Here is a 10,760-nt window from a genome sequence, read left to right as displayed (position 1 = left end):
ATGCCGTGGAGCAGCTAAGCCCATGTGCCACAACTACTGAGCCTGCACTCTAGAGCCCACAAGCCACAACTACTGAGCCCGTGTGCCACAACTACTGAAGCCTGTGCACCTGGAGCCTGTGCTCTGCAACAAGGCACCGCAATGAGAAGCCCACACACCACAACGAAGAGTAGCCCCTACTCGTCGCAACTAGAGAAAGCCGGCACGCAGCAATGAAGACCCAACGCAGCCAAAAATAAATTAAAAAAAAAAAAAAGACTGGTCACATTGAATTCTTACTAGGGTTTAAAACAACCAACAGTACAAACCTGCCAGATCCTGCTGGCCTCCCTCGTCTCTTGGGAGACAGGATGTTTCAGATCCTTGGTCTCATTGTTCACAAAAGGGACCCAGATGTGCTTCTTTGGCTCCTCTTTTACAATTAGGTTTTCTTAACATGTTGAAGTGCTTCTCAAAATCACCCCTGGTATCAATATCACCTGGGATATTAAAATGTAAGCTCACAGGCCACACCTCACACCCACTAAGAGTATCTAGGGGTGGAGCCCACTTTCCTGCATTTAACAGGTTCCCCTCAGGAGGTTCTTAGTTGAGGAGAACCCTTGGCCTAGGATTTGCAATTTGGCCAATTAACCAGATTTTCAGAAGATCAATTCCTGCTCAAGGGAACATGTGTGGGCTTGGGAGCCCAGAAGTCAGCAGGTAGCATGCCACCGGGGGCCAGAGCTTCTACATCCATCTCTAATGCTCTTATAGGTACCTATTATACTACCCATTTTACAGATGAGGAAATTTGCCCAATTTGTTAGGAAGTGACAATTTACAATTCAAACCCAAGTCCAAAGTTCTGTTTTTAGCTCTGTCATTCTGCTTTTTAGGCTCCGATGGCTAACCAAAATGTTATCAGTGAAATGGAAGTGGTGAAAATTGGAACAGCCATCAGTCCTGGGGATATGAATGTTACCGAGCTGTCATATAACAGGAACTTTGCCTGGTGCTTTGGTTATTACTAAGACACTTGTAAACTTCATTTCAGATTTTTCCTAGGTATTCTGGAATTGGTAACTCTCCCGCCAGGTGTGAAAGGGGTCCTTTTTTGTCACTGGTCTCTGTGTTAGGAGGGGTCCTCAATTGGCTGTTTTTGTTGATTTTGGCCACGCCGTGCAGCAGGCCGGATCTTAGTTCCCTGACCAGGGATAGAACCCATGCCCCCTGCATTGGGAGCACGGAGTCTTAACCACTGGACTGCCAGGGAAGTCCCAAGGGGTCCTTGATTTGATTCAAGCTAGAGCACAGGTAGTTTATCAAAAAGTATCTGTTCGAAGCCCCAGGAAGCAGATATAATGCTCAACTGGATGCAAATTAGTTCAGCCCAGCACTTGTTGATTAATTCAAGCCAAAGGAGGATATTGGGGGTCTAAATTAGCCGGATCAGTACTGATTTCCTACTTTAATTACATTTTGGCCAAGTCATGTTGGTTGGATTAGCCTGCAGACCTCACTGCCACCTAATAAAACAGGCAAGGACAGATGAAGGAAATAGCTGTAACTGCAGGAGGTAGTGTCTGGATTAGAGGGTGCTGACTCACACTGAGGTCACCAGGGCGGGGCTTGTCGAGGAAAATGACCCTCCCTGTGAAGGTACAGTTTACCTCTTCCTGCAACGTGGCAATCTGGACCCCACTGGAACCCCTTCGTCAGTGCTCAGTAAACTTGCTTAATGGAACCAGGTATTTAAAAATACTCTATATTCGTTTCTTCCTTTTTCTGGGAGTAACAACAGGCCTGGAATTTCCTATTCCAGGAAGGCTGCCTAACATGCTAGAAATGCAGCTGCTTCTTTTCAGGGATGAACGCGACGAGGCAGTAGACAGTGGTTTGGACTTGAGCACTGGCTCTGCCGGTTATGGTCCTTGTTCCAAATTCCAACTCTGCTAAATTATCTGTTGTAGGGTCTGGGATATGCGTTAAGAAATCCAAGGACTAGGTTCTTGTAAAACAGAAATAATGCTAGTATCTGTTTCATAGGGGCTAAATTATGGGGGCTAAATAAGCTACTGTAAGGGAACTGCTTAGTACAGTGTCTGGTACATAGTAACCGCTCAATAAACAGAAGCTCAGTGAGCAGAAACCCAAAGCCCACAGTTCCCCTTGGTCACAGGGTGGGGAATCTCTTTCTACGCCTCAAACCAGCACCTGGTTGATCACCTCTTCTTGGAAGACGATAAGAGGCCATGCAGAGTGGGAAGCCCAGGATGCCACCTGGACCAGCGATAAAGTTTCTTGGTACCATTCACCCCAGGGAAACTCCACCCCACATTTCCCTCAGTGAGGGGAAGAGACCCGTTTTGCCAGTCTGCAGTATGAAAGGACATGAGCTCAGGAATGCCTGCTGGTGAGAAGTAGGCTCTTTTCAGGCCTCTTAATTACATACACTTATGCAGAACGGAGATAAAACCCCTCCGTTGGTTTTTTTTGTTCAAAACCTTCAAGGGAACTCTTAATACCAGCCACCCCGTCAACACAGGTTCCAGACATGCACGATTTTTAAATTACGTTTATTTAGCGTATGTACACATAAAAGAGAAATCACCCTCTGTTCCCACCCAGCAGAAAACATGCACAAACCCAAGGTATACATGAAGGGAAGGGGCCCCGGCCCCAAGTTAGTGGTTGGGATGGTGCAATCCTGTAAGTCACAAGCCCCAGTCAGGAGAGGGCTGGACTGAAGTGTTCGGCGGGCTGTACCCTCTGCTGCTATTCCTAAAATAAGCGTGCGCCGTAGCCAAAGGTCTGTTTGATGCCCTCAAAGTAGTACCGCTGCCAGCCCTGCCGTGTCCTCTCCTCCTCAGGGGCAGGGATGCCTCGGCCTTCCATACACAGCTCAGTCTCTCCATTCTTGTCAATGAAGGTCAAGGTGATGGTGGCAAAGTGCCCTGGGGAAAGGCAAAGGGGAAGGAGGTTTCAGATCCAGGGTTTCCATGTGGGTCTGAGGCTAAGGGGAAAAGAAAAAGTTCTGGGGGCAATGGCAATAAATACATATGCTTACTTACCTTCTGGCCAAGATTTAAACCTCCACTTCATCACAATATGTTTCTCAGGGATCTAAAATAATCAAAGAGGTCAGCCTATACTATAGACTGCAACGTATCCAATCCTAGCAAGTATCACCCATCTGCCTTTCATACGGAGCCCACCATCTGCAGCTGTACTACTGATGAGGACAAAGTGGACCAGAGTTGGTAGCTCCTGCACTGACATCAGCCACAGCCTCTCCTCTTACTCCTAAGTTGGGTCCAGTCACCTGTGCCCACGTGAAATCTCAGTGCCACAAACGGAAAGCCGTAAGCCACCAATGTATCTAACCTCTCTTCCATGTTTGATTTTTCCAGGAAGAAGCAATTTTACCCCACTAAAGAAAAATTTATATGAAAGCAAGAGAATTCAATTGTAGCATTCTTTTGAAAAACAAAATGAGGTTTTACTAACCAAAGAGATTACAGCCTTAAATTTTATCTACAGAGCTGAAAAAGAAAAGGAGGAAATGTTATTCTTCTGACCAGACAAAAGCTATATCCTGGCAAGCACGTACTCACCAGATCAGTGAATTCTCCAGAGACATTGCCATCTACCAGGTGAAACTTGCCACCTTTGTCTGCTTCTAACATTGCAGGAGCATGGGTAAAGGCCTGAACAAGCTGCAGAGCAAAAGGAGGTAAGAAGATGCATGGCTCTCAGTGGGACCCAGGAAAATGCCAGCTGACACCTGTATGCCTCAGCTCTCACTTCCAAAGACACTACTCTGCCCAAGAACCAGGTTTAGGCTCTTTTCTGTTCCACTAGAGACCAGGCTTCGACTCAAGTAACTCTTTCTGAACCTAGGATGCCATTATTTCGAATCCATTTACTTTTCTAACAAGAATGATTCCAGTGGTTCCCACTTACATGACCCAAAACTAGCATAAAAGAGAAAAAAGAAGACGAATCCACTTTGATGAGTGGGTTGAACAAAAGAGTTTTCCCTTTGCCTCTGAGTGTACAAGGAAAGCTTCACGGTTCCACTCAGCACTTCCTCCGCACAATGCGGGGATGTGCCCACAACTCCAGTCACTCGGGACGGCAGATGCCAGGAGCTGGAAGGACAAGACTATACTTACCTCCTGAGTGGTAAAAACTCTATAGAGCTCCTCTGGTGATGTCAGGAAGGTTTCTCTAAGGGTGATCTTACAAGTGGGGATTTTGACACCAACAGGTCTTGCCTGGGTTTTTGAAGGAGCAGACTTAGCCTGTGGATGTGGCAGTGAAATTGTCAGTTTAGAGTAATGGTGAAACCTCAATTAACAGGTCTTCAGGGATAGCCCTGCTATTCATTCTCACAAATTTTTTCACCTCCAAGGCTAATTATTCCAGAGAGTTAGAGGAAATTTATGTGCATGGGCACTTCAGTCAGAAGGAGAACTTTCCCAGAAAATCCTCAATGCCACTCTAGGTGAAAGAAGAGTGACACTCATTTAAAAGCCCATTGCTGAAGGGCACACCAAATCATAAGGTACTTCTGAAGAGCCCCACGTGATTCTCAAGCAGAATTTCTATGCTTAAATAGCTGGAAGCAGCACCCCCAGAATATCCTTCAGTGTGCTGACAAGAGGGCAACAGGGCTGAAAACCAAGTGCTGAACCCAAACCACACAAGTTCCATCTCCAGAAAAAATATTTGCTCACCCTGCAAATGCAGCGAAATCGATCAGTCTCCTGTTAGGTGAAGTTAGTGATCTAAGTAACCCCTGATACCTTGATGACACCTTTAGTATCAAAGTATGAAATGTAGACATAATACTTAAGATGCATATAGGTGAAGACCACCCTGCGTTCATAACCTCCTCACTGGGGTTAAACGCAACAGTCGGACTCTGAAGTCCCTGATGGCTTCCATTTGCTCTAAGGGGTCTGTTATAAATGAATAAACACCAGGTTAAAGATGGGGAGACAGACAACTACACTCTGTGGACTCTCTACAAAGCACCAGCTCTGGGTCAGAGGTTAGGGTGGGAGAGAAAGAGCTGATATAGAGACTTATGAAGGAGGCAGTGCCTTAACTCCCTTTCCAGACAGCCTCCCGCCCCAGCACATGGGGACACCGGTTACCTTGTGCTCCTCAGTTTTCAGTGCTGGCTGCCCGGCTGGGTCTACTGACTCTCCATTCATTGTAGGCAAGATCATACCCTGCGTGAACTCTGAAAAGATAAAATCCCAGCTCTTGGAAGTTATTTCTTAGTAGCTGAGACTCAGGGTTTCATTGTAGTTTGACAAACATGGCCATCTTAACTCAGATGGAGGTCACGACAAGGGAGGGAAGAGTAATCCACTTTAGCGTCTTTAACTTTGATCTATGCCAGACAGGTATCTGAGTGTATGCTACAGAACACAGTATGTTCACTGGGATTATTTTAAACCCGACTCAATTAGAAGCATCACGACTTGTTAAGCATACGTGAGGTCTACTGTGGATGGCAGCCAATGAGCGCAGTGGCACTTCCAAAGACTTCAAGAGTGTGCCAAGATACCCACAGCTGCAATTTAGTCCCCTTTCTCCACTCTGCCTTGCCTCTGTAGGACAGCCACAACCAGTTATGGCATCAGAGCACTGGTTCCCACCAAAAAAGGTTTCCACCTCTATACCGGTTCCCTCTGATGATCATCTGTACTCCGACGCCAAGATCACAACACACTGGCAGAACTAGAATTCTAGGGGACAGCTGAGCTGACTACTATTCACATAACCCTCTAAGTGTCCCTGGAGAATGTGCATCAAAAATGGTGCAGGACACTATGCTCACGTGGTGAGTCTGGGGCTGCCAACTCTTTAGATCAGCAAGTCTAACAGAAATACAATCTCAAACCTCAAATGTAATATTAGATTTTCTAGTAGCCACACTAAAGCGTTACAACAAACAGGTGAAATTAATTTTAATGATATACTTAACCTAATATATCCTAACTACCATTTCAATATGTTATCAGTATCAAAAAATTATTGAGACATTTTACTTTTCTTTTAAATACTAAGTCTTCAAAATCCATAGCGTTTTTTGTACTCGCAGCACATCTCAATTTGGACTAGCCACCTTTCAAGTGCTCAACAGCCGACACATTAGACAACATGTCTCTAGATCTTTCCCTTACTTAAGGTTTATAGACTGATTTTTAGATGAAATAAGCCTCCTCCCCCCAAATTTTTATCCATTTGCCAAAGAAAGACCTGTCAAGCCCCTTAATTAGCATCTGACTGGTGGAAAACTATCTTCTCAAGGCACTCGCAAGTACTCAAGGGATACCTGTTTTGAGGGTGCTGATGTAAATTCCCATTGCTTCTCTTAGAAGTTTCACCCCTTCTTCCTTCATTAAGCCCACGAGATTTGTGTCAGGCTCATCCTTGGCAAGGCTCACACTGATCTGAGTGAAAGACCAGAAGTAGGTGGTAAATAACTTGAGAGGCACCCACATTGTGGAATGTCAGTGCTGAGCAATCAGATAACTGCTAACATTTCCAAAGGAAATGAGGGTTGAGGTTTTTGTACAATCCCCATGAGTGCTGCTTCTCGAGGTCTCTCTGCCAAGACAAAGGTGGCTAATGTTAGAACCCACACTACTCACTAAAGCAAAGTAATTAAATAAGTACAAGCTGCTCTGGGAGCTCCCGATGGCACCAAAGATCCAGAGAATCATCTGCAGACTGGGGTTCTGAATGCTGGGGCCAAGCCTGGCCTGTCATGTTGAATGACAGGTCATTTTTCTCATCTGAGAATAAGAGGATGTGGAAGACTCAGACAGATGAGGAAACAGAAAGCACAAACCTCCACTTCATCCACGCTATTTTCATCAGACAAATTGGGGATCTCCACATGGCCCTTGTACTGCACCCCAGACTTAGAGGTACCTGTCAAAAGTAATGCAATGTTATCAGTCTCCTTCTCTTCTCTCCTCCTCTTCTGCTCTGGAGTGCTAACTACTATTCTGCTTACGCTTCTTTTGGACAACTGAACTGACCTTCTTTATTCTGAGAGAATGCCATGCCAGATGCAGCCACTGCCCCCCACCCTGAAATGTCCTTCCCCATCAGATTTCTTGAGGCTGTGCTATTACAGTGTGGGACCAAGAATCATGTGAATTTGGCACCAGCATGAACTCTGCTAAGGAGGACTTGGTTCATAGTCAATACAGACAGCTCTGCTAGAACGCTTGTCTGGAAAATACAAATTTGTTCCAATACTATTGATATATTAAGGGACGATTTGATCATAACATCAATTTCATGTTTGCTTATATGTGATTTCATCCTTGAGAAACACTAGGTGAACCCAAAGAAACCCAAACCCAGCTGAATGGAGCTGTATAGGAATACGCGAAATACACATCTCAAACATCTGTCTGCCAGTGACTTCAGTTCACAGTGTGTTAGGAGCCACGCCATCCACCAATGGTGTTATAACGCTCCTTCTCTTTTCAGGTGACTCCCCTTCCACCACCTCACAAAAACCCACATGCCCCAAGGCTTCTGACACCCACTTTCACAAGCAAACTTCAGGTCTTTGTCAAGGTAAAGCATCATATTTATCATGTTATTTATGTATTTCTTATGATTTAACATGTGTAAACTGTGCCATCAATTTTTACATTCCTAAATTTAAAGAAAATCACTGATAAAACTTTTGAGTATAGTGTCACGTCCCTAACCCCATCTTCCCTACAAGCCCTGTGGTTTTTGTTGAGAGACTCTGCATAGTGTGGTGATTTTTAGAAACACATGTGTCACGTTATAGCAGAACTAACTGTATTTCAAAGTTAACTCACAAAACACTTATCTTTACTTCTCTAGGCCTCAGTTTCTCAATCTATAAAAAGGAGACTGGGCAAGATGATACCTAAGGTTCCTTCCAGACTGCTGTGCTTTAGTAGTTTAAAAAACAAAAAAAGACGATAAATACATTTCCCCTCTTTATTAGCATTCACTTGAGAAATGTTTATTGAAACAAAAATTTATTTCATGCTTTGCCCCATACATGTACCCTTTTAACTTTACTGTCTTTTAAAATTCAGCCTCCCAACAGTCAGGACCATCTAACCATGGGCCCAATTCTATGTTAATATCTTCACAAAAGGAACATTAAGCTAGAGAATAAAACTGACCCAAGTTATAATCACATGCAAGCTTCATTACCACAGCACTCTGAACTGTTAGGGTCACACTGGAGAGAGTTAAAAAAAATGTTAAAAAAGAAAGAAAACCAAAAAACTTCCCCTCCCCACTTTAAAATCATCCAAGAGGCAGAAATAGCTAGTCTGAGAAATGTCACATTGTATGTCCCAACACAGACCAGGTCCAAAGATTCAGCAGCTCAGCTGCTTCATCACTGGGGACTTGTGAGACTCTGAGAGAGGAAACCCATTAATAGTGTCCCACAGTGGCAGAAGAATTTCAGCATCCGATACTGTTTCCAATAGGACTCCAAAACAGCATTATCTCCCTTGAAAAAAGTTCATAACCTCTCAAAAACTGTTCTCCCCGGCTCCTGAACAGGTCAATCAAAACGCGGTTAACCTCTGTCCTGAAAGCCAAGCATAGACTTACCTGTCCAGTTTAGTTTGATGCTCCACTCATAAAAGAAGATAAGTTTGCCTTTGCGATTGTTAATAGATGCCTCTCCATCAAGCTTATTCACTTCTGTCACCTCGCACTTCCCTTCCTCATTTTGCACACGCACTGCCAGGAACAGTGTTTTCAGCTTATCTGTGGACCAATTTGAAGCATCTCTCTCTGTCCTGCAAAACAGAAACAAAGCTATGGACCAGCAGCCAAATGAAGGATACAACTGCTTGCTTTATGCAAGAACATCCAAGGCTAAAGGAGGCTGGAAAAGAACACAAAACCCTCAGCCCCACTCCAGCATGTCCACAAACGTGTTACTCCTTATTGACAGTATGGGACCCCTAAAAGGAAGACCAGGAGTCCCATACTGTCAATAAGGACAACTGCTGTAATAGAGTGCTTTCAAACTAAATGGAAAATTCTGCTTTCCTTTCTCAGCATGATGGTGCTGGGGTCAGCATTAGACGCTTTAACGTGGCGCCCCCGTCTGACCAAGTGGAAAACTGTGCACATCTTGCTGAAGTCAGGAGCACACAACGGGGCCAACAGAATGCAGTATTGAGCTAAAAGGTCCAGTAACGAATAAACCAATAATCTTGATCTCATTAGCACAGTGTTTTGACCTGTCAAATTCAGGCTATGCTATAAAGGCTCTACACATTCTATGCCCTCTAAATGGCCATGAAAACAATGTAAGTCCAGCACTTCAAAACAAACAAAAATTAAGTCAAACACTCTGTGTTAAGAGGAAAGGAGGCAGGCTGAGATATAGAGAAGAAAAACTATCTACCTCCCCATTTTCTAACTAGTAGAGAAAACAACAGTAAAAAGAGCTGCAACAAAGTAAAAATACAGTAAAGACAGTATGAACAAAGTTCACTGGACTCAAAAGATAAGACATTACTTGTAGAGGATTTCATGAAGGACAGCAGACTTTTAAGAGTGGTTGGGTTATAAACCATGATTGCCCGGCAACCAGGGGCAGTCCCTGGAGCTACAATACAACTAACTTAATAGTTCCGGGTGACAGGCCACGGCGCCTTCAGGATCACTGGGCTCTGGGCACCGGCAGAACACGTTCTAAACCTTAGCCTTCTGGAGTGAGGCAGCAGTCCCCTATGACTGACTTTTAATTCCACCCGTAAGCCGGAAAATAGGAATTCCAACCCTCCCGAGACTAACACTGCAGTCTCCCAACACAATCCACGGCGGTTTGGGTCTCACTGACTCCTGCGGCCACGAGTGGGAAGCATCTCCCCGCTCAGGCTGAATGCAGCAGCCAAGGGGTTCTGTTCTCATATCTGAAACCCCTCGTCTGGGGCGCAGCCCTCCATGTCGTCCCCCCGCCTCCCCCGCCAATGAAACGGAGGCCGGAGGGTGGAAGGACCTGGGACTACGGACCCCTGTTAACAGGAAGGACCCACACCCATCTCCGGGCAGGAAAGGCTGCCTCGGCCCCAGCTTTGTCCCGGCCGAGGTTCCAGGAACCCTGCAACCCTGGCCCGGCCGGAGCGCTCCCGCGGCCTGGCCCGCTGGCCCTCACCAGTGCCAGTTGTTGACGTTGGTGGCGTCCGCCCGCTCCTCCACGATCCAGCGTGGGTCGCCCTCACCCCACTTGGCCATCGGCTCTCCGGTCGCGCCGCCACCAGCTCCCGAGCAGCCACAGCCACAGCCTCAGGACCGCGCGGACCCAGCCGCCCGGCAGCGCCTGGAAACTACTAGAAGCGGCCGCAGAACCTCCTCGCTTGCTTTTCCCTCCACCTCCCCGCCCCCGCCCCCTCCCCGCCTCAACTTCCGGCTCCTCCTCCCTCCCACCAGGTGCTTCCGTTCCGCCTCGCCGGACCTTAACTTCTGTCTGTTCTAGGGATCCTTCAAACTCCTTCGGGTTATCGCCTAAAAGACACGAAATGCTACCGCTCACACGGTCATTCCTCACCCGTGGAGACACAAAGGACACTTCTCATTGTTTCCCTGAACCCTTAATCGGCCATGCTAAGCCTCATGGGAGTTGTAGTCTTGTTGACTGACCCGCAGGATAACCGCGGAAAATGTAGAGGAAAGGACTTAAGCACGGTACGCTGCGGATTCTGGGAGTTGTAGTCAACAGGCCCCTG

General features: G+C 46.1%; 1 protein-coding gene across 2 annotated transcripts; it reads right to left on the bottom strand.

Annotated features, from left to right (window-relative positions):
• Positions 1 to 2,539: 2,539 nt before the first annotated feature.
• AHSA1 (activator of HSP90 ATPase activity 1) lies at positions 2,540 to 10,437 on the bottom strand. Of its 2 annotated transcripts, XM_027120168.1 has the most exons (9): positions 10,190 to 10,437; positions 8,629 to 8,819; positions 6,854 to 6,936; positions 6,335 to 6,452; positions 5,145 to 5,233; positions 4,158 to 4,286; positions 3,597 to 3,698; positions 3,054 to 3,105; positions 2,540 to 2,936 (listed from the first exon to the last, which is right to left on the bottom strand). In XM_027120168.1, the coding sequence occupies exons 1-9, from the start codon at positions 10,267 to 10,269 to the stop codon at positions 2,764 to 2,766; spliced, it is 1,017 nt and encodes a 338-aa protein (XP_026975969.1). In that variant the 5' UTR covers positions 10,270 to 10,437; the 3' UTR covers positions 2,540 to 2,763. The 2 variants fall into 2 exon arrangements, with proteins under 2 accessions (XP_026975969.1, XP_026975970.1); XM_027120169.1 differs by lacking the exon at positions 3,597 to 3,698 and having other exon boundaries at positions 10,190 to 10,408.
• Positions 10,438 to 10,760: the final 323 nt, after the last annotated feature.

Source organism: Aethalodelphis obliquidens, unplaced genomic scaffold, assembly GCF_003676395.1.
Source record: "Aethalodelphis obliquidens isolate GAN/ISIS:26980383/991018 unplaced genomic scaffold, ASM367639v1 scaffold21, whole genome shotgun sequence".
In the NCBI taxonomy this organism is placed as follows: domain Eukaryota; kingdom Metazoa; phylum Chordata; class Mammalia; order Artiodactyla; family Delphinidae; genus Aethalodelphis; species Aethalodelphis obliquidens.
Note: the sequence above shows the minus strand (reverse complement) of the source record. Positions and strands in the feature narration are given on the sequence as shown.

Coding starts and splice junctions, on each gene's coding strand:
- AHSA1 (XM_027120168.1), bottom strand. CDS start 10,269: ATGGCCAAGTGGGGTGAGGGCGACCCACGCTGGATCGTGGAGGAGCGG. Junction 3,106..3,596: donor CTGGAGAATTCACTGATCTG/GTGAGTACGTGC, acceptor TGATTATTTTAG/ATCCCTGAGAAACATATTGT. Junction 2,937..3,053: donor GTTTAAATCTTGGCCAGAAG/GTAAGTAAGCAT, acceptor GCCTTTCCCCAG/GGCACTTTGCCACCATCACC.